General features: G+C 41.8%; 2 protein-coding genes across 2 annotated transcripts in view; one reads left to right on the top strand and one right to left on the bottom strand.

Moving 5' to 3' along the window:
- The window catches only part of sphkap (SPHK1 interactor, AKAP domain containing), a gene marked incomplete at both ends in the record, with an annotated part of 50070 nt that extends 36051 nt beyond the window's left edge, over positions 1-14019 (top strand). Inside the window, 9 exons of the mRNA XM_083914426.1 lie at positions 3776-3835; positions 4199-4339; positions 5045-5309; positions 6017-9383; positions 11080-11241; positions 12229-12312; positions 12771-12823; positions 13422-13603; positions 13861-14019. Coding sequence (XP_083770552.1) covers positions 3776-3835; positions 4199-4339; positions 5045-5309; positions 6017-9383; positions 11080-11241; positions 12229-12312; positions 12771-12823; positions 13422-13603; positions 13861-14019 — 4473 coding nt within the window. The remainder of the gene's footprint in view (positions 1-3775; positions 3836-4198; positions 4340-5044; positions 5310-6016; positions 9384-11079; positions 11242-12228; positions 12313-12770; positions 12824-13421; positions 13604-13860) is intronic.
- Positions 14020-15583: 1564 nt separating this feature from the next.
- On the bottom strand, positions 15584-22937 carry daw1 (dynein assembly factor with WDR repeat domains 1; the record flags this gene model as incomplete). The annotated part of the gene is made up of 13 exons (XM_083914661.1): positions 15584-15671; positions 15856-16018; positions 18547-18623; positions 18999-19113; positions 19575-19677; positions 19814-19920; positions 20536-20643; positions 20908-21007; positions 21105-21227; positions 21335-21393; positions 21877-22021; positions 22606-22678; positions 22898-22937. The coding sequence occupies 13 exons, from the start codon at positions 22935-22937 to the stop codon at positions 15637-15639; spliced, it is 1248 nt and encodes a 415-aa protein (XP_083770787.1). The 3' UTR covers positions 15584-15636.
- Positions 22938-23863: the final 926 nt, after the last annotated feature.

The raw sequence follows: 23863 nt of genomic DNA, 5'->3' as shown, positions 1-23863 counted from the left end.
TTAACGTATTAAACACAAAGTAAAAAATGTAGGTAATTATTGTTTGATGATGGGAAATCTTCATTTAACATGTATTTTATCTGTCATGTTGACAGACAGCTGCTGAGCTCCCATCCCAACAGACTTGTATTTGTGACAATTGAGCAAACTCTATCTGTTGATGAAAACTGTGAAATACAGTTGAAAGCTTGAAAAGTGCTCAATTGCAGCATTTAAACTCCTTATTGTATTGTGTAGGGAACAAAAACACTAAAGCGAATGACCTGCATGCTTTTTTTTTCCTGAAGGTGAAAACTAAAGCATTCCCTTTTCCGCTACTGCCCATTGGCTCTGAGGCTGCTTCCAGGTTTCCCTCCTGCGGGGGTTATTACTGTCCAGTTTGATCGTAGCGGTCCATCAGCACAGGTGGCCAGAGTCACCCTGAGTTTCACTTTGCTTGGCTGGGCCGATGTTGAGCACAGCTGTGGAGTCACACGGGTTAGCTGCCTAGTCAAGAGAGACATGAAGAAACGCCACATGAAGCGCTGTGTATTGCTTGTATTGGCTGTTTGTTTAAATCGTTTAACATTCTTTACAAAGTGAGGATATTTGGTTGCATTTGGTTTGTCTCTGGTGTTTCTTCCATCCCTGACACCAACCCTTAACCTTAAAGTGGGTATAATCCATACTTTTACACTAACACATGATGGAATGAATGAATATGTGATGGGCTAGCCTTTGATTTCCCCAAGACTCTGCAAGCTTTACAGTGTCCTTTATTAGTTCATGGCTTTGGTTTTCCTCTCTGGAATTTTGCTGTTTTGGTTCACTCTCAACACTTACCATGACGTTGCTATTAGCTTGCAGCTGTTTCAGCAACAAAATGCTACAAAAACAAACCATGGTAGCTGGTGAACATAGTGGAATGTTTAGCACCTAAAAGCCAGACATTTCTTTCAGGAGTTGGTGAGACCAAAGTCAAGAGTGAATATCAGGTGGCATGATAGGACTCCAAATTAATGATAATAGGCTTTGCATCTGCTACATTTGTTGGCTAACAGCCATTTCTGCTGCCCCCAAGTGGCCAAAGAACCCATTATTGTGGGTTTAACCATGTAGTCTTGAAGAAAATCAATGATGTATCAGTCAACACTACTTCTCTTAACAGTGTTATGACTGGCTATCTCTCATCTGTAGCACTACCCAACCCTTGAGTGTATCACTACACTACACTACACTTCAGTTTATCAATTTGTCCACACATCAAACTATTTCTTTCACTCTCTCTGGGTCTCTTGTTTTGTTTCTTTATATTCCTCAACTGTTGTTTATATAGTCCGTGCTTCAGAGACAGGCTGGCGCACATGAGCACGTCGTCTAGCATGTCTGTGAAAAACTGATAGAATCAGAGCGTGTCCCTGGGCTCGTCTCACACATGGACAGAGAAATGACTAGACAGTCCTTTGCTTCCCAAATTTAGAACAACTGCCCCTCGGCTCTCACCGCCTGACGGGGTTAAATTGCTTCAACCCCTTCTCAAGGTCAAAATCGTGGATCACTCGCCTCATTTTTCCTCAAACTGTGTGTTAGCTGCAGGCAATGTGTTGGCAGGCGGGGGAAGGTGTCTTTGCTGTATTTCCAGGATGATTTCCAACATCAAGTGAATACTGCTGAGGTGCTCTTCAGCAAGTGTGCCAAATGTCTTATATATATGTTGTGGTATGGATAGAAATTCAAATTTCAGTTACATACATAAGCTACTATAGCTTTTTCATGTTCAACACAACAGAATTACTAAAAACTTAAAATTAGTAAATGGCATTACTTGTCCTTTAAATTGCTAAAAATTTAAAGGGCATATTTTTTTTTCATCAAACTAAAGTCAGTTAGTGGCAACATCAAGCTTTTGTCTTTGGTTCCAATAAATGCTGTAGAATAATCTCAGGTCCTATGAGTATGCTGTTGACTTATAACTGCCTTTCTGACAAAAAGGTCCTCCTCGCACTCACTAAACTGATCTGAATAATAGACAAGCAAATAAACAACCTTTTGTGCTCCCCAGTGAGTAGATAGCTGTTATTTTGAGGGAAAAGTAACAAAGGAGCAAGCCTCTAGCTTTTCACATGAATGTTACAGGTGACAGATGCGGTCCATGAGGGGTAGAGGAGAGAAAAATCATGAAAATGGTTTGATCAGGGTGAGACAAGAAAACCTTTTCAAATATTCTGTCATTGTCAGCTGCCATTAACTTCCCATTTTATACTGACTCCATTTTCAAGCAGCAATTTTCATCACATTAGACTTAATAGTTTGGAAAATATTATGTTTGACTGGAGGATGAGGAAATTGGAGGTGAGGGGGAAATTGGCCTATTCTGAATGTGCCGCTTTACCACTTTAACTGAAGGATATTCGATCTGGCTTTGCAGACCGTATTCGTTGTTCTCTACTGTTCCTTCTTTACCTTAGGTTTTGCACTGGTGAAGCAAACCTAGACTGTCTTCTAAACTTTAAGGAAGAGAAACATGTCAAATGTGACAATATGTCGACCTTATATTGAAATACAAATTCATGAGCATATTGACCTACTTATTATTTCAATTCTTTGGCTTCCCTTTCAAATCTCTAGTGAGAACACAGACAGACAACATGGCATGATTTTAAAAGAAAAAGTAAAAAAAGTACACACTCCTTTATGCCGGATCTACTGTGGCATCTTTACATTGAGTGGTTTTCCGTGGATGAATCCTGTTGAATTCAACACGGATAAATGAAAAAAAAAGAGATGAAAATCATGGAAAACATATGCTATCTCACAGAACCTGATGCTGTTTAGAAGCCTAGAATGAACCGTGCCTCAGGTAGTTCAAGGGAAAATATTTCAAACAGCGATGTGTGTCAAGATGTGATTATTTCAAACTATATATATTTTTTCGCAGTTTTAGAGACGAGAGAAGGGGGGAAGATAGCAGCAAGCAGAGCGGATATGGAGATGGCAGAGGTACAAAAGAGACAGCGGGATCCCACCTGTGCGTGTTTTGCATTGAAAAGATCGAGACTGCCTCAGTGACTCACATTGGGGTTCATTAGTGATGACAAGCACGGCATACATAAAGATGTTTGTGTTCGTGACTGAGACTCAGATATGTCACTTCTCCCAAAGCACATAAACAGCCTGGATATGGGCGCTCAAGTGGGACCTAACCCCTGCTCCAAAATGCTGTTGGTGGCGTGTTTTATCCATTTCGCCACACAGGACTAACTTAGCTCTGCCAACTTAGATCAGAGGCAGTGTTGTAGAATCGGCAGCAGGCGGACAGTCCCAGACCACCAGCACTGACATGAGGACTCGATAACACACGCCATTAAACGTACAGCCGGGTGAAATGGGAAGAGGAGGAGGCAGAGGGTGTGACAGGCCCAGTGAGGGAGTGGAGACAGCGGAAAGACGGAAAACGAGAGACAGAGATGGAAAGAAAATTGTGATGTAAAGTCACTGCTAGCAGCCCATGAGAGACAAGAAAGTCCTCTTAGGAAGTGCTCTGCCAATGAAAGACAATTGTTATTCAGCCATAACAGACAGCTGCTTTAGTCGAGTCACCTAGAGGAAAGCTATCAGTCTGTCTGGTTTGTAAGATTTGTGCAGTGAGACAAGCACTAACTGCACTAACTTTCCCTTTAAAGCACTCTCACATCTGGTACTTTTATCCTACTCAGCTTCTGTGGTATAATCCTCTCATTCACACATGCCACTCTTGGCTGTGTTGTCCTTTTTGTCCTCTTTTTTTCTCTCTCAGATCTGTTTTGTAAATCTGGACCCGCAGAAAACAGACTATCGCGATGACAAAAGCATCAAGGTGAGCAGAATACTCATTCCACATTCTTTCCAGCCCACTTTTCATCTCAGAGATACTTTGTATCTCACATATAATCACTAGCTCTGTTGCCATGGATTCAAAACCATAACCCAGAATTAGAGGGTTGATTTGTTTAGATAATATGCAGATTTTGCAGCCTTTTTGCTGCCGGCGGTGGCAGCTGTGACTGATCAATAAGTACCGCACATGGCTCAATATTTCTCACAGGAAGAATTTTATAATAATGTGTCCCGGAGTTGGAACTGCAGAGAATGCGCTTTGTTCCGTTTTGAAGTCACTTGAAGAAAAGCTTTTTTTCTTGATCATGTAGAATTGTCTCTGTGCTCGGCATGTCTCCTGTAGAAATTGGCAACGGTGTCTCCAGATCTGCCAAAGCTCGTTGAATTGCTGACTGTCCACCAGCCAAAAGAAAATGAGATCCTACTGCTTGGTGGCCTGGAAGCCTCAGACACTTGCCAAATGCACCCACTCTCCCCCTCTCAGGTGAGTTTCTGGTGACTCCTTAAGAAAAAACTCCTCGCAGTACTTTCATTCTTCGAATTAACTGGAAAGGAGTGCGAGGCAGAAAGTGCAAGCGGGTTTTTTTGTTTCGCAATTTTGTGTGAGTAGATTTGAATGTTTGGTGCTAGAATTCACTGGAGAAACCTCATTCATTTTATCTAGTATTTCTTTCCATTCACAGCAATAAAAACATCTCATCTTCTGTAGAACAGAAGCAAAAACAAATCCATCAATGCATGACTTATGTGATATTTATTTATTTGTTTTTTGTTAGGAATGCTTCAGACAGAAAAAATACAAACTGGCTGCTAACTAATATCCATTTCTGCTTTTATTGGTGTTTATCTTTAAATGCAATGTTCCCTTACAGCCACTGACCATCTCATAGACTTTTTTAAGCTCACCAAATACATAATTGTATAAAACCACTGTTGGAATCAATGCACAGCCCGAGGAGCCTGCACAGGCAATTGAACTTACATGAGCAGATACAATGAGTTAGTAGTATATTGAATAAAAGGAAGAAAAAAACTGGCATGATAGCAACATAAACTCACTGACTCTGAAGGTTTAACGTTTAATATTATATCTTGTATATGTGCATGTGCTGTCCACTGTGTGTTTATGCATGTAGGACATTTATGATTGCATATGCATAATAGGTATCTATATGTATGTTCCATTCAGAGCGGGCAGCAGAGGAGTACAGGTGTGTGCTTGGTTCAGTATTCAGGACAGAGACGTTCCACACAACATTGCGACATTATCTTGGACATCAACAAGTTCATGATTGGTCTGCAATGGGCAAAGGAGCGACAGCTTCAGCAGGGCCGAGCAGCCGGGCAGCGGGTTGATGATGACACCAATCGTTCCATCTCATCCATAGAAGAAGACTTTCTGACTGCCTCAGAACACCTTGGTGATGACAGTGAGGATGATGGTTTCAGAAATGGTGAGCCTTATTACCTCCACCGTAGAGGTTTAGTTTTCAGCCTTGTTTGTTGTTGGATATCTCAACTACTATGTAGCATACTGACTCATAAGATGATAGATGTGATGGCTGTAATGTTTAAAATGGTTGTAGTTTTGTTTTGAGGCATTGTTAGTTAGGTCTTAGCCCGTTGAATGATAACACTGAAAATTATGGTAGTCCTGCTAGACTACTTATCTTACATAGATACTGTCAAAGCTTAAGGCAAGAAAAATATGTTCATTGCAAAGTAAGATATGGTGAAAAGTCACACTGTCAAAGTTAAAAAGTAGAACTACTCTGACATTATTGCTAACATTGTTTTTTTTATTGAGCAGAAATTAAGTTTAAAAAACAAATATTGCGTTCAGTTAAGGTTGCATTAATTTCCTTCTGAGGTAGCAAAAGCACTATAGAGGCAGTTGAGAAGCAAGCACTGAAAGATTTCTATAGTGACTGAGAATATTTAACGTCCTGGTAATAAATGAAAATTGTTAGGCGGAAATAATTCTCTGGAATTTTACCCAAGGGGAAATTGAATTGGACAAACAAGACATAACCCGGCTCCAATATTATTATATTGGGTGTTGAAGCAGGGAAATGTCCTACCCTTGCTGTGGAACTGATGGAGCTGCTTTCTAATTGGTGTGTACATGTTTCATTCCCTGTCTTTCTCTGTCTCTTCACAGAACCAGAGAGTGGTGACCTGGCAGAGAGCTTGGTAGAGATTGCACAGAAACACTGTGTCAGACTTGCATGTCAGAGGAGACAGCTGGCCCATCAACAGAACAGGGAGGATGCTGAGGTGAAAAGAGAAGGGCATAGGCAAGCGAGCCTCCATACTAAGGAATCAGCTGGTCACTACGCCACCAACCTGGCTGAGTCAGTACTGCAAGATGCCTTCATACGGCTCTCCCAAGATGAAACGTCCTTTGTCTCTGAGGCTGCTGTAAGCGTGTCCCTCTCTAGTCGTCCTTCCAATGCCACTGGTCCTTCAAAGACCAAAGAGCCTTCCCAACAGCGCACCTGCTCTTTTGAACTCCCCAAGATTGTTATAGTTCAAAGCCCTGACAGTTCTGATGGGGCTGCAGAATGGCCAGAGACTCAGGTGTCTCATGTGCCTGACCAGGTTATCCCTGCCAAAGCCAGAGAGATGCAAGCAAATGGGACACAGGCTCACATCCCCCACCACAATGGTGATCACCCATCCAAACATGTAGAAGTGGCTTTGGCCTGTGCTGCAAGTGTCATTGGCACCATTACCAACCCACAGCTGACAGAACAGCTTGCCATGGAATCGGCTTCAGGGGAAGATACAGAGGAAGAGCTGCAGGAACCAGAGGAGAGAGGTGACTACTCCTTCTCCTCAGCCATGTGTGGCATGGCTCAGGTAGCTGGTGCTGTAGCAGCTGTGGAGCTAACAGAGGATTCGGGGGAGTGTGGCGATTCTGACACAGATTCCGCTGAAGTCTACACAGCATCCCGTGGTCTAATGTCTGCTGCCGAAGCCTCTGCGGCAATCACGCTGCACTGCAGTGTGGCAGAGGGTACCAGCGTCGAAGCCTTCCGTGCCAATATCGCTGAGATCCTACACAGGGAAGCAGTTGAGGTGCTCACTCAACCACAAGGCTATAGGAGTGTAGCCCACCTGCTGGAGGCCACACAGAACAAAATAGTAGACGGCATTACTTGTCCAAAACAATCCTACATGGATGAAAGAGAGATGGATGACCTAATAAATGAGATGGCAGACAGCTTATTCAAGCATGCTTTAGAGAAAGCAAAAAAGAAGAAAGAACTGGAGGGTACTGGAAAAGATGCACCAGGCCTTCAGGTTTTTCTGCAGGACAGTGTTAACAATTTGCTGTTCCATATCCTTTGTCTGACACAGAAGAAAATCAGTCACATCTCTACATGTGACCAAGGGTCATTTGAGAAACAAGAGGTTGATTGTTATGTTAGAGAGCTTGCTATCACCAAAGAGAGCAAGGATCCATTAAGTCAATTACAGTGCTTAGTTGGCCATGTCCAGTCCACTAATAGTGAGAACCACTGCAGCATACTGCACTGCGCAGATAAGCTTACCATGGTTTCTGGGCTGAAGGAGGAAAGTGATCTCATTACATCTCGCTCCACAGGAAACGGCAAAGAGCAACAGCAGCAGCTGTTGTGCAGACAGAGTCAGTCTAAATCCACCTGTTTGCCTGCCAAGGACATCTCTGACCACCAACAGGGCAGTGGTGCCATCAGAGAACCTTTGAGTGAAATTCAAGTTAATAGCGCAGACAGGAGGGGACGTCTAGTGACAGGCAGCGACAGCCAACAGGCCTCCCTCACACCCCAGTCCTCCCTAAACTCTTGCAGTTCTCTACTCTATTGGAGAATGGATTCCGAGTCCAGGACACCTATTACTTGCTACGCTGATGATTTGGCTGCTACAGTGGTGTCTATGGCCACGGAATTGGCAGCCATCTGCCTGGAAAACAACACTGGGAAACAACCCTGGTTCTGTGCCCTAAAAGGGACATCTACCGAAGGACCAGAAGCCTACTTGATCCCTGCTTGCCGCACAGTACTCAGAAGGAAAGAAACTCAGAGCAGCAATGCTGCCTCCAAAAAACATCGGGCCCCACGCCTCAGTGAGATAAAGAGGAAAACGGAGGAGCAACCAGAGCTGATGGAGCGGCTGGTGAACCGGGTGGTGGACGAATCAGTAAACCTGGATGAACCGCAGGACCCATTTGCCCTCTTTGCCTCTGAAGTCACGGCCAGGATCATGAACTGCCCGGAGCTGAATGTGGTGGATACCTCCAAAACAGGCCAGCCACGCAGCCGGTTGCAGTGTGAGAGGTGGAGCCGTGGGAAGGCATCTAGTTATGAGAGCATTCCAGAAGAGGACGCAGACCCCTCAGGCACAGCCAAAACCCTGGGCCTCGGCAGTCGGTTAGGTCAGAACTTGAGCCGTGGTAGCTCGATCTCTAAGCAGTCCAGCTGTGAGAGCATCACAGATGAGTTCTCACGGTTCATGGTAAACCAGATGGAGACTGAGGGCAGGGGCTTTGACCTGCTGCTGGACTACTACGCAGGAAAAAATGCCAGCAACATTCTGACTGCAGCTGTACAACAGGCTGCATCAAAGAAAAATGGTCACCTTAATGTCAGGACCTCATCCTGCCTGTCCAAACAGTCTAGCACAGAGAGCATCACAGAGGAGTTCTACAGGTTTATGCTTCGGGACATGGACAAGGAAAACAGAGAGTACGGCATTGCCAAGACTAAGGAGTGGAACAACAGCCTGTTCCCCCCTTCTCCTAGAACACCCTTCTGTATACGACAGTCCTCTGTCCCAGACCGGCGAGCCTCAGACTCGCGACTGACCGTCAACTCACCCATCAAAGCCAACTCTTTTGATGGATTTGCCCGCAATGTGCATGGAGACACACTGAATGTCTTCCCCTCTAACTCAGTGTCAGCCACAGGACTGTGCAAGTCAGACTCCTGCCTCTATCAAAGGGGTAAGACTGACCAGATTACTGATATGCTGATTCACGAGACCTGGTCGAGCTCCATTGAGTCCTTGATGAGAAAGAACAAGATCATTGCTGATACAGAGGACAGTATTGAGCTGGAAGCTGCAGGAGACTCCCAGCCCCATGTGCAGCAGTTTGCCAATCGCCTGGCAGCTGACATTGTAGATATAGGCAAGTCTGCCTTGGGGGGCCAGCAAGATGTAGCTGGGGGTACACCTGGGACGCTCCCACAGCCGCATATGCCTGTTGGAGAAAGGAGGAGGGGATACAAACAATCTCATCTAAGTTGTAGTCGGAGTAGGTCCAGCCAGGAGCAAACTGGTACTGTAGTAGGGTCTGGGACAAGTGAAAGTAGCTCGGCCCGCCTGAGGGGCCCCAGAGATGTGCCACTGATCCATATTGAGGGAGATCAGAGGGATGAAGAGGCTCTTTCAAATCCTGAAAGGACAAGAGGAGGACCTCAGGGAACACCCCAGGACACATCAGCTAACAGGCGTATAGAGAGAGCTACGACCAACGGCAGCAGGTAGTACACTGTTTTTTGTTTTGTTTTTTGTTTGTTTTTTAAGCCCGACTAGAATCATCATACTGCAGATGTGGAAAGTAGAGATTAATCTGTCTGACAAGAGCACACGTGAGGAATGCAGAATCACATGGTTATTTTTAAGTTAAACATTAAAAGCTGTCCAAGAAAATGAACACTAAACAAAGACTTTGACTTTGGCTTAGAATTAACTGCTAGTCAGACTTTAGATAGAGGGTCGGAAGTCCTAATAAAAGCCCACAGTTAGCCTAGGGACAGGGTAGCTAGCATTTTAGGCTTCAAATAGTCTAAAACTAAACTAATCTAGCAGCAAAGTTTCTGTAAGACTGGCCTAACACCAAAGAACAGTCTTAAATATCTTTGTGAAACCAATCAAAGAAGAGTGCCAAGTAACAGACAATCTATTAACTGTGAAAAGTGATCCATTTCAGCAGTGTGTGAGGTTTGACAAACCTGCGGCTTGGCTGCAACTCACACTGTCTGGGTGATGAACTGTGTGTGCAAAAAGCTTTTAGTGGCTTCATCTGTTATCCACTGCGGGGCAGTTTGACTCACCTTGATCGGTAGAGGCTGCACTCACACTGGGCTAACTCACTAAAACCACAAGACGCTCAATAGGTATTTAGATTACATTGACACAACTAAAATATCAAGGAATGTGGGTGTCACATTAGATTAAGGCTTGCTTGTCAGAGGTTGTTTGGCAGCAGGTTTTCTGAAGAATGGTGTTTATGTGGAGTCCGTTCATTTGTAGTAAGGGTGTGTAGTCCTTCTGATTAATTCATCTTAGATATGGACTGAAATTTTAGCCAGGCAGGCAAGGTGTTAAAATTCACTCTAATTCTAAAAACTTAAAGTGTCTGAGTGGCCTTTCAGAGAAGAAAATGTCTCCCAGAAGACATTAAAGTGGATATTCTGGGGCTAATAAAGACCGGAGCAGTTCAAAGTGCATCTGAGTCTGGACGTGGAAAGAGCTGCTAATGTGCAAGATAGGTATATAGATGAAATTTAATATGCAAAAGTGAGCAAGCAGTTTGTCTGTTTACTCTGTGTTTGTCAAATAGATTCAGATTCTCCAAATAAGAAGTGTTGAATAGTAAATGAGAGGAAAACAGCGGAAAGGCTCCTGTGCCTCAGGAGAGCCACAAGACACGCTCCTTTTCACTTTACAATACATGTAATCCAGGAACAAGTGGAGTGCATCTGTTCGTCCCTTGTGTAAGAGCTGAACTCAGTCACTTGCCTAGTCAATAAAACCTGATTTCCCTCTGGAATTGTCGAGGATGGCAGGCTTCAATCATCTGATTATGACTCAATTAAATCAGTTTCCTGAGAAACACTGAAAATCCAGCAGTTCCGCTGGGGAATGCAGTTTGCTGATGCATTAAAGATATTGAAATTAATTAGCGTTCTTTTCATGTGGTGCATAGTTATTTCAAGTTCCAGAAGCGTGTCATTTGAAGGAAGTTACTGTGCTATACTGTATCATTTTTAGGGACGAAACTTTCCCGATGCCTGTGCCTTCACTTTCTTTTAAACTCAGTGTTTAGAAGAATAGTGAACAGAGGAACATTGGAACAACATTGGGAAAACGGGCAAATTAATCACACATTGCAGCAGACTTTGTGCAAAAATATCCGATGGTCATTCCCAGCATCTTGCGATTTGCTCTCCCCAGCAGTGAGAGGGACAGGCCAGCTGTGGCGGTGGCTGCACTAGTGAAGAGCGACAAACGTTCTATGAGTGCTAGCAGTGAAGAGAGCATGGAGAGCTGGTCCCATATAACCCCCGAGGATGACCCCCACGAGGAGACCAGTAGTTTTATCCAGCTGAGCGAGGGGTCAGTAACCGTTGCTCCTTGATGCTGCTCCAAACGCTGCTGCTCCCACCCTCACCCCACTCTCATTGGCCCATTGCTACCGACACTTGTGCTCTCCTGTGCCACTGCAAATGTACTCCCTGCTGCTGCAATATCCACGCCTGCTAAGGCGTTGTATGGCATAGAGCTCAATCCACAAAGCCCTCTCCATAGCTCGCACACAGGGCTAGACCCCGCCTGCACCCCACGCACAGCTCCCTGCAGTAGTAGGCTGCGGTGGTATGGGGCAGTGACCTCTCACATCAAAACCCACTGGTTCAGAACATTTGCTATACCATGCTTCATCAAATTCTCATTTATCCAACTACACTAAGGTTTTCAACTTTGAGTAACTGCTCTGTGCTTGTTAGTTGAAATAAGATAACCCTAATTTCAACCTTAAAAACAATTTACATGCTATGATTATGGACCAAATAATATTACAAACACCAAAGTAAGTATTATGAGCTGCATATTTGAATGCATCTTTTTCTAAAAATACTGATGTGTAATAGAGAGGAAAGAGAAAGCTGTTCAGCGTGGCAGTGATGTAAGATATTTTCTTTTGGCTTGATTAATTGTGGTGGTAGTTGCCTGCACAACCATAACACTTCCTGCTCCTTGCAACCTTTCCATCTACCTGCTTATTTTAGCTTCACCTCATCCCTGTTGTGACACAAGGGTACGGCTACCAGCCCTGCCTGTCCACCCTACCCTAAACTACCTCAAAATCTCCTCATTTTCATATTCAGACAGGCTTGCTGCTGGACAGAAATCACCAGCTTTCCCACCTTGAGCGAACGATTCCGATGCAGCTGCTATTTATATGTTAATCACCAGTTAATGAACAACATGACCTGCATCGCTGCGCCTGGTTATTGTTGTCTTCACAAGTCAGTGATCATGTCGGATGTCTCGAGATAATATGCGAATGACGCTATCTGTTGTGTGTTTTTTATTGGTTAACAGGAACGGAACCAGCAGCGCATCCAGCCTAGGCCTGGCAGACCTGGATGCTTTTTCTGATGTGCCCACTCAGAGCACAATAATCAGGTAACCGTCATGGTCATAGGTTGGTGCTGAAATATTTCTCATTAATGTGTCTCTCTGATCCCCATAATGACATTTTTTTTCCTATTAAGACAGGGAATCTGTAGGTATAACGCCTTTTCTCATTTCGCACCTAGAGCACAGCAATCAGGTGTCATGTGTCTGTGACAGGCTGCTGGACTAGCACTCACGCACACATGACAGATACTAGCTAATTACATATTACATCATTCTAGCACAGATAATAATGCTCTGTTTAATAGACATAAAAGCCTCTCCAGTTTGCTGCATTTCTTCTACTCTAGCTTTAGATCTATCTCAACTGTAATGCTTAAAACACCTACATATTAACGATGTATAATATATACTTACATTAATAAATAGATCAACATTGCAAAAGTCTATTTTTTTAAAGTGATACTGTTACTGTAACTTTCAGTTGGTGATTTTATTTCTCACAGTGAGGGGACAGAGAAAGGACACCATCTAACAGGAAAAAAGGAAAATGTCTTTGGTAAGTATAGTGATGGATTCTCATAGAATCTCAATGTTATCATAGTCTTTATTATCAACTTCCTTTGTTATAAACATCTCTATGATTCAACTTAACCAAGAGCTGCTGAGTGAATCGATGTACAGTATGTGTCAGGTCTGTGATTAATCCCTTAAATGGATATGGTTTAATAGAGGCGATGCTCCTCTCTGAATGAAAGATGGTCATCAATAATTGAAAAGGGCCTATATTTCCAGAAGTGTTTCAACACAAAGTACATCTTTATTTAATGACTTCACTCCAACAAAGATAATCTCAAAGCAAGGCTGAACCCATTTTATGAACCTGAACATGCTGTATGATCCTATGCCAAGGTTTAACATGTTGGCCTTTGATGTTCAAGCAGGTATAGAAAAGAATAAAATGTCTGTGCGTTGATCCAGGGCTTTGATTTATCGTTGGTATGTAGGGATGTCCTCCTTCAAAGTCAATCTCTTGTCATTATACAACTCAGGGTTGCACAACGAAAATAAGTTATACTCATTTTATGCTACAAAACAAAAACACAATGCAAAACAATAACAGCAGTGCATTGCTGTCATTTTTTATTGTTTTTCAGAGAGCAGTTCAGCAAGGACAGCAAGCGGCAGCAACCTCAGGGTGCTGTTGGTGGTAAACTGCGACCTTGAGCCTGAGTGCGTGGACTCTGAGCTGAGAGTGGCCTTACAGTGGATCGCTGCCTCCGAGCTTGGCCTTCCTGCTCTCTACTTCAGGAAGTCCAAAGAGAAGCGGGTTGCAAAGGTAGGCACAGCTGTCAAATCAAAAACATGAAAGTAGGATGCCTCATTTTTCACAGTGTGACTGAATATATACGTTAACATTATACCCCAACGGTGTTTGTCGAAAGAAGTCAAAATATAATTTGTCCCAAAAATGCTTAAATCAGTCATAGGATAAAGTCTCTAAAGCAGTCAGAGCATAAAAAAAAGGGGCATCATGTAATTAAGCCACAGTAGCACTAGTTAATGTAATTAGATTCTTCACGTGTCTTCTCTCAGTTCCAGAGGGTGGTCCACCTGATGTCTCAGAGGGCGTGGCGTATTGCAGACTTGTACAGCGCTGTGGTCCAGTTCTGTAAGCTACATGAGAAAGAGAAAGAGGAGGAGGCGGGACGGTCGCTGTCCAGCCTCTTTGATTGGCTGTTGGAGACCCTGTAGGGCCCTCAACTTCCTCATACCGCAAACAAAAAGACACCTATTCGCTGACACTTGTAACATGTTCCTCAGTGTTTGCCCGATCCTGTCTCATCACACCAAGTGTCTCCTACTGCAAGCTGAACGCGATCAGCATACTTGACAAATTCAAACACCTCAATCTGTCCATGGAGGTCAGGTTTTTGTCTATTGGCAGCCATGAATGGACCAGTCTCCCTTTAATAAAAACATGTATTTGTTTTCAGATTCACCTCTCTAGTGAGACACACAAACACAGAGCAAACTGTAGGTGCACGGGTTGGACATTCCTGATGGTAATGAATTAGCCTTCAAGAGATTATAGTCAGCAGGTTTTAACTGCTCCAGATTATATATATATATATAAACATATATATGTATTTACAGACTCTCACAACCAAATTATGCATTTTATTTATTCCAAATGAACACACATGAAGCAAAGTACTAATAGAATACAGGAAAATCAGGTGAAATTCTCCCCACAACTGAACCTGCTCAAACCTTTTGTATTAAAACTACTTTGTAAAAGAGGCTGTTGAAATGTAAGCCCAGAAAAAGCTCTTTCACTTTCTTCTGATAGCCACGTAGAAGTGCACATTTGCTTAAAGTAAGCAAAATGCCTATATTTTTGTTGTTTTCATTGGCCAACCTCTGTTGTGACCTTAAAGTTCAGTTCTAAGTAAGTATGTTATCTCGTTCATGTTACTTGAGAACTGATTATTTTGGATAGCTGTATTGTATATACTGTAGATTTGGAACTGCTGCACCTTGGGAGTAGCAGACTGCTCTCTTTAGCTTTTACTGTGTCAGGAAGACAGAGTAAGGTTTGTAATGTTGAATTCGTATGTGAATCTCGTCTGTTTATTTCTCTACTTCGTGGTACTCGTCTTGCATCAGCATTGGGGGGGAAAAAAGCACACAATTCAGCTGTAAACTCTGTCACTGTAGAACTGAATGTATTTATCTTTTGACATCAATAAATTTCTGTGAAGTGCAACGCAACCAATCTTGAGAATTTGTAACATTCAGCCGGAAGGGAACTGAACACTGTTTAGTTGTACATTTATCCACATCTGTATTACATTGTAGTTTTCTCGTTGTCGCAAATGCAGTGAGACTATACCACAGGATCTTGAAGCAAACATTCATCATTTTATTCTGCTCTCAGAAAATACTGCTTACAGTGAGAACAAAAATATCTGAAAATTACCTTTGTTAGCTGATAATGTGCACATTAAGAGAAGCTAAAAGCCTACACAGCTTGATTTAGTATCAGTTATCTCTGCAAAGCATTTTCACATCATATTTTAATAAGCCTCAAGGAACTGGTCACACATTTTGGGAAATATGATTATTTACTGTATTGGCAGGGTTTAGATGATAAGATCGAGAACACTCATGTCTGTAAAATAGGAAGCTAGAGCTAGAAGATGATTAGCTTTGCTTCACACAGAACCTAAAGGGGGAAACCGCTTCTGTAGCCTGGCTTTGTGTAAAGTTTAGAAAACCACTGGTTTGTTTTCTCAACACAAACATAAATGTAAAGGGTTTGTGTCCATGTGAATGCCCGTCTGAGCCTCTTAATGGTCAAGGCGATGGTCAGTACCAGATCCGGCATGTGTTATCCTTGCTGCCTACAGGACAGCACAGACAAAAACAGGTGAATGCACAGAAGGATACAGCTGCACACTTTCTATCTAAAATGTGCAATTAAGCATTTGTGACGGCTGGTGAGGAGCGGTTAAATCACTGCTCATGGCTACATTTTAACAGTACGTGATTGTCAGATGTGATGTGTGTGTGTGTGTTAGTGTATACCTGTAATGATAGTGTCACCCTCATAGTTGAAGACGCAGGAGAAGATCTCGTCAGTGTGCCCCTCCAGGACTTGTAGGCAGACCCCAGACTGAACATCCCAAAGACGAGCTGTCTTGTCTGAGCTGGCAGTCAGGACCCTGCTGCCCTGGGGGCTGAAAGAGATCTACCAAGAGAGGCAGGAGAGTCAGTCTTATTCAGAGGTGTGGGTTTTGGGTGTGTTTTACATGAGTGATAGAGTGAGCAAAAGAGAGTGCTGAATAAGAGATTGTGGCAAAAGTGGTTGAAATGACAAAAGGGAGCAGGACGAGGGTGAATTTACAACAATTTACCACATCAGCAACATTATTCCACAGAGGTCATTCAACTTTAAATACTTGAGATGAATAAAGGCACCAGTGGCACTACTTAAGGAAGAGTTTTTACAGTTGAGTATTATGAAAAGAAATGCTGAAGCTGATTCCCATGTTTATTGTTTCCTTAATGTTCTTTTTTTAATCTCCATAAAGGAAGAGATGATTAAATGAAGCTGGCTCTAGATGGCCATTATAGTAAAGTATGTTTTTATTAAAGCTCTTAACTGAGCACCAAGGAGTGACCCTAGACAGGAAATGGAAACTGACTAGAGGAGAAGCTGACAAAGATAGAAGACCGGAGGTAGAAGATGAAAGTGGAAGGTTTAACATTTACAGAAATTGAAATAAAATGAAGACGAAAAAGAGATGCGAGAAAAATACACAAGGAAAGAATAAAAGACAGGAAAGGTGTACATAAACAATACTACAGCAGTGTCCCAATTCCACATTACATAATAATTTTAACCTAACTTCCTAAATAGTGGCTTCACACTGCAAAAGCAACTAAATTATGTATACTCAAAGTTGTCTGCATACATACTACAATTGCTTGATTTTTCAGTATGCAGTTGATGGATGCTATGTAACCTGAGGTACAACTACCTCAAGCAGTCATTTTCCTTTTCAAAAGTATAACTGTTGATTGCCCCTGTTTTCTTTTAAAGCTGCTGTGTGTCTTCAATGCAGAGTGAGAGACATTTGAGTCATCTTCTAAATACAATCTCCAAATTAAGACTTGAACCTAATTAAAATGGCCTCATTGGCAAGTCTAACTATTAGGTGACAATTTTATGACCAAAAATAAGTTTCTACCAGGCCCTACTAAAGCGCCGAGTAGTATCTTTCTTTCCCATCGTTGATAAGTTAAGTGCTACTATAAAGCTGATGTGTGTTCAAAATGGGAAGGATTCCGCCAGCAAGGACAAAACATTTGAAAACATTTTTTTCATGTGAGACATGAGATGCTATATAATGTAGAATCCACATAGTTTACATACTTTACAATCAGTCATTCCATTAATGGTCCATCATTTATATTTCCCAGATTTAAAATATGGAAAGGCAGCCAGGTAAATTAACTAGAACAGGGACTGAGACATGGTGAAAGTAAAAGTAAATGCATTCAGAGCAAGGTACTGAGAGTATAGTGGGACAGACGGCAAATGAAAACATAGTCATGGTTAAGAAGCATGGGGGGGGGGGGGGGTCCTGTTAGGGAGAGATTAGTGTCATAATCCTCTAGAATGATCCTCCATGCAGCCTATTCATTACAGACTGCCTGATGTTTCAGTAAACACAGGTAACTTCTTTGACCCTAATACATAGATAGTAACCCTCTGAGCCAGAACCTGCAGAACACACTCACGTAGAGCAAGGCACCTGGAAAATGCTAAATGGGTAAATATCTCCCTTTAAAGTACAAGGTCAATGCATGGTCCCCCAAAAAACACACCTCATGCCAGAGTATGTGTTTGTTGGACCCAGCTAACGCTGGGCAATCATATACTGGGGTAAACGTTATTTTTGATGTTATGGACAGGATGATGACAGGTGGTATTTGTGATTTCTCAGAGAGCAACCTAGAAAACAGCTAAAGAATAGAGATTCAACTAGTCAGATCATCAGGACTATCACTATATTCCTGTGTCCTACTTGCAGAATTTTTCCATGTGACAGAGTACGCACTAAACAGCCTGAAGCCTAAACTCCTGTCCCTTCATTTCAGCATCACGCGTTATCCCATGTTAACAAGGTAAGTAGGGGCAATGTCCTATTTACAGCACTGGTGAGGGAGCTGTAGCTTGACACTGTGTTACACAAAAATCACAAGCTCATTTGCATCCACAAACTTGTGGTTGTGCTCCATGGGCCATTACAATAATACTGTTCTAGTAAGGGGTAAAATAATACTTTGTTAATATCAAAAGTTGACAGGAAGTAAATGTTGCTCATTCTGTTGAGACTATAAATAGAGAGTGTGACTAACTTCTGTGCTACTCTGTATCGATGTGAGCCTGTAGCAGAGAAGCTAAAGCAAAAGCTAAAAACAAGCATCGATTTTGTTACCATGCAACAATTATAGTACTTTACAGCTCTTAATAACCTTAGAGAGACATACTCTCTTAAATGATAAGTTATAGTAAATACCTAATCAGCTTATCATGGAGACTAAATACTCAGGTTTAAGCAAAAGGATAAGAAAAGAAAAGCTCACGACACAACGGCTAGAGAAACAAAAGTTAGCCTGCAAACAGGGTGAGACTTGGCTCTCTATGGTCACATAAAATAACTTTTCCCAGGCAATGGCAGAGAAGTCATTATGGGTCTACTGACTTACCTTGGAGATCTCTCCATCATGGCCCTCTAGGGTCATGAGACATTGATGTGTGGTTGCACTGAACACTTGTGCTGTCCCTGACAACAGCAGAGACAGGCAGGGTTGTTAGTGTCCATGCATTGTACTCTTTTTCAAAATGTGGATTTAGTTGCATTTAGCCTCAGTAAACTAGCATATACACTAATATAGTACAGTATGTTAAAAAGTAATGAAAAATGTCCTCATATAGTATGTCATAAAAATGTAAAAAAAAACATAGTCCCAGAAATTGGGAGTAATGGAGAAAGGTGGTGAAAATAAAGTTGAATGTATCTCAAAAAAGTCATAATATAGTATGTTTAAAAAATCATTAAAAAAGTCAGACTACGTGAACAAAAAATTCGCAAAAAATGCCATCACTAGTAGAACTTTAGTATAATGTAAACCTTTAGTAAATTAATTGTTAATCTCACCATCAGCAGAGGCAGTAGCAATGAGCTGACCACTTAAATCAAAACACACATCTAGCACCTCTTCTTTGTGTCCAATCAAGGTGGCCACACACTTCCCACCGACTGCCTCCCACAACTGCAACAAATGACACATAACACAAAAACCTCAGTGGCATGATTAAACGCAAGACTAGCAGTAAACACACAGACACATTCACAGTTTCATAAAATATGCTTGCATGCAGCTGGCAGCTGTATTAAGTGGCTTTACTTTAACCATCTCCCCTAGAGGAATTCTTTGAGGCAGATAATTCATCAGAGCATGACTCATCTTTGCATAATTAAGATATTAGGATTTAATCTTTCTTCTTTAAATGATCTGGGGAGAGATGGATAGTGGGAAATGGAGGAGGGTGAAAATGAATGACAAGAGCCATCCATCTCACATACCTTGTTTTGCAATAGTTTGAAATGTTCAATACACAATTATTGCCAATCTGTAAAGAGACTTTTTAACAAAATTGTATTTGGAAAGGTTAGATAAAACACACAAACACGCTTGCATGTTTTTAAGTCTTTGGGCTGATCACAACTCACCTTGCAGGTTTTGTCCATCGAGCCTGAGACTATAAGGGTGCAATCCCAGTTAAAATGAACATTGCTGATTTCTCCCCTGTGACCAATCAGAGTGTGGACACGTCTGAGAAAAACAGAAAAAGCAGCGTTAGTTGTGTACTCATGTATGTAGAATTGTTAGGTGTGTTATGCAGGTGCTGTGCAGCATAAATGATGAAACACGTGCAGAAACCGATGCAGTAACAATGATGATGTCTGACCTTCCTGAAGCAACATCCCATATAGCAACGGTGTGGTCAAAAGAGCCAGTGACAAGCTGATTTCCTACTGTGTTAAAGCACAGAGAGAGGACCTCTGCTGTGTGACCCTGGATGGAATGAAAACATAGAGCATTATCCCTCACTGTCTTATTCATGTTCTCTTATGAACTCCTCTTTCTCTCCCTCTATGGATGAAAATGCACATTAAACATACAACATTATAAACTAAAATAAACATATCTAACCTTAAAAAAGGTAGATTCTTAAGTTCTTGAAAAAAAGAAAAGAAATAATGAGCATGCATATTCTATGCTTAGCTGACGACTGTCTGCATGATTGATTCTTTGTGGTGTGAATTACTAACAGAAAAGAAAGAGCAGCAGAGACTTGCTTCTCAGTGAGCCAGCCAGCCAGTCACACCACGGACCCACTTGCAGTCTGTACATCAAAGAGAGCTCACTACTCCCCTCAGAATGGGTTAGCAGTGGCCTTATTATTAAAGAGCTGCAGTTAAATTCGCCATCAGACCATGGGTGGATATGTGGGGTAGAAAATATGCTGACCATCAGCAGGGGTAACAACACTTAATTTAGAATTAATTACTCTGAGAAGTGAATGCAAAGTTAATTAATGCATTATTAATGAATGAATGTGAGCCTGGATACCAGAAAAAAAGAGCAAGAGAGGCCTTGGGATATAGTAAGTAAAGAAAGATTGCTCACAGTCAGAGTGGCCACCTCCTCTCCAGTCTCCACATCCCACAGCTTGGCAGTGGCATCCATACTGCCTGTGGCCACCAGCGTACTCTGGGGGTTGAATGCCAGGCACACCTACACATACAAAACTCTATTTTACTATTTTACTAGTGCTTGTTTCTGCTACAAAGCCAAAAATTATTTGGCAGACCTATTTATAATTGAATCACAAGAAGATATTACCAGTAATTTAAATGCTAAGTTGGCCTTGGGCCCTACTTAAGGTACTTGGTACTGCAGTTTAAACATGTACATTAATACTGAATGTGTACAGTAGCCTATAGCATATGATGAACCATGAATGAACCATTTTCATTTAAAACTGACTGTCATACGTACTATTTCTGCCATGTGACCGCGGAAGGTATGAAAACATTTGCCCGTCTCAGCACACCACAGTTTGCAGGTCTTATCAAAAGAGCCTGTGGCAATCTTGTCTCTAAGTTTCAGAAAGATAAAATAAAACAAAGGAACTGAGAGTCAAATAGAGCACTGTTGTCAGATGCTATGAACGTTATGGTGAAACAGCTCATTACCCATAGGGGTTGTTGAATGCAATTGCATACACCACGTTTCTGTGACCCTCTAGCGTGTGCAGCTCTGTGCCTGAGGCTGTGTCCCAAACTCTACACGTTCTGTCATAGCTCCCAGTTATAAATCTGCAGAGTGTTAAAGAGAAGAGTAAAGAAAAATACAACAAACAAGAACACGTAGATTTTCCTGAATTGCAAAGTGCCAGACTTTTGTGTGGTGGAGATAAACCTACCTTGACCCTGATTTGTCAAAGGCAACATTTGTCAGTGGCAGTATGTGTGCCTTAAGCTCCTACAAAAAAGACCAGAGAAAGATTAGCCCTGACCTCAAGACATGTAACAAACCCTGACCTCTTACCAATTAGTGTATGTCTCGTGTATTTCATCTTGGCATGCTTCTTATTCTAAGTTGTATATGCTGTAACCTTAACACTGCTGCTCTCTAGTGCCTCTTTAGAGCACTGGCTTATTGAAAAATGTCATCATCTAAAATATTTTTAACTGCCTGTGCTTAATAGAGTAAAACTGCTTTACAGAACGAAAAATCCACTTGTGATCCCTCAATTTGATGCCAAATGTGCCAAATATGTATATACAAATACAAAAGGCAAAGAGCTTTTCCACAGTTGTTTCATAAAACCATACAATAGGTGTTACAACCTGACCTGGAACCCTGAATATCACTGTGATGGAAAATGAATAAATGTCTTCACTGATAGGAGCTACGTTAGTGAAACTAGATGTGATGTGTGTTGAATTAAGTCCAGTGTTTGACCTTGAAGAAACAGAACCTGTGGTGGTCCTGCTTGCCCTGTTTCTGCTGAAGTCGAAGGATCAGCTGTTTGACCTGATCAGACCGGGACTCCGTGATCAGAGGCTCTGATTGCCTAATTTCTGTCAACAACTCATCTGGGTTTGTCCTGCATGGTGGGAAAAAATGAAATACTTTACACGTTTTTAAACTTACGATCCCCAGATAAGGATAATCAAAAAGTGATAACATTAGAAAAATTACATTACCAAAAGAGTTAGTAAATCATGGTATAAAAAATATTCGGTACACACATGCATAAATGAGAAACTGTTAAAGATACACCTCTTGTTGATAAAGTACACCCATGAGTGCCAATATGACCTGAGATACACTGACAAAGTTTTATCCTCAAGGGACAATTCATTTGTAGAATAGCCTTTAAAAAAGGCTTCTCTCTTCTTCTTTTTTTTTTTTTTTTTAACTCAGACACCCATCAGAAACATTCATAAACCGTATCGGTGGTAATTTAACGTTATGTCACATTAAAAAATACTCAAACTACTACAACTTACTTAGTATAGCATCACGTCATGTGAATGGTGTTATAATATAATAAGAGCAATGGCGATGCAGGTTAGTAGGGTGGTTTGGTGATGAGAGGTGAAAAGCATCAACACTCTTACAGGTTTTTATTATTATATCACAAAGTTATCAGTTAAATGTATGAATGTTATGTTAAAACTCACGCACTCTGTAGTCAGATCCAAAAGGTCGATTGATTTGCTCCTCAAACATCCTCCTTTCTCATATTCCAAGATTATACCTGAGAGCAGAAAAATAGTGAATTAAAACCAGGATAGAGACATGCCGGCTGAAATGAATACAACGGCGATAACGTGAACCTGCGCTGGCGTTAACGCTCATACCAACAATGTGGTTTTGGAGCTAGTTGGTGCTAACTGTTATAGCAAAGTTAGGCTACAAGTTGTCAACGTTGAAATACATCCCTTAAAAAGAGCTAAAGTTACATTATTCGTATTACCTGGTGGATAATATCTGAGAAGGAACCGCTTAAGTTTCATTTTGTGTCATGTAATTATTCAGGCAACTCCACATCGCTTATCAACAAACCGTTGCTATGGCGACAGACTCGGGGCCCATGCCTGCGAGCTCTCACTACGCATGCGTAGTAGGCTCCAAACATAGAGACCGGAAAAACATGAATGAAAAGCAGGATATGGCTTAAACAAATAACCAAGCTGCGATGTTATTACTGCTGCTTTGTTTTCTTTATTACTACACTAGGATGTTGGGCTCGTATCATTCCGGCTCTTGTCTGTACTTTTATGCTTAGAGAAGTGAGGAACGTACGAGGAATAAACAGCATTTTGTTATGAATTTATTGAACCAAAGGTTTGGGTTTTACAGCGATGGAAGAAGTACTCAGATCTTATAGTGAAGTAAAAGCAGCAATATTACTGTAGACATTTAAATTTAATTTATACTGTGTAGAAATTATGCATTTAAATATTTACTTAAGTAAAAAACCCAAACTATTGGCATCTACTCTATGTATTTAAAGTCCCACACGTAAAAGTACTGATTATGCAGCATTTGTCCATTTCAGAATAATGTAGATTATATTGTTGTATTTTAATTATTAATGCAAAGTCAATACACCAACCACAGCAACAACAATAAGCAATCTGCTGCAAAAGGCCCAATCAATGAAGGTAGACCTGGGGGGGGGGTTGCAATTCTCCCCGGATGTCCAGACAACCCTTAGACCAGATGCGGTACTGTGGTCTGAAGAGGCAAAGATCATCATCCTCATTGAACTTTCAGTCCCATGGGAAAAGGGTTGTGAACAGGTGTTTGAGAGAGATGGCTCTTCCCAGTCGAGGTCGGCTGTAGAGGATTCCCTGCCCAGTCAGTGTGGAGGATGCTCACAGCAATTGGGTTGACGGTAGGGAGAGAAAGACGGCAGCTCGCAGGATGGCGGAGGCAG

This window comes from Echiichthys vipera (assembly GCF_963691815.1).
Source record: "Echiichthys vipera genome assembly, chromosome: 5".
Classification (NCBI taxonomy): Eukaryota; Metazoa; Chordata; class Actinopteri; order Perciformes; family Trachinidae; genus Echiichthys; species Echiichthys vipera.
This window is presented reverse-complemented; position numbering and strand designations above follow the sequence as displayed.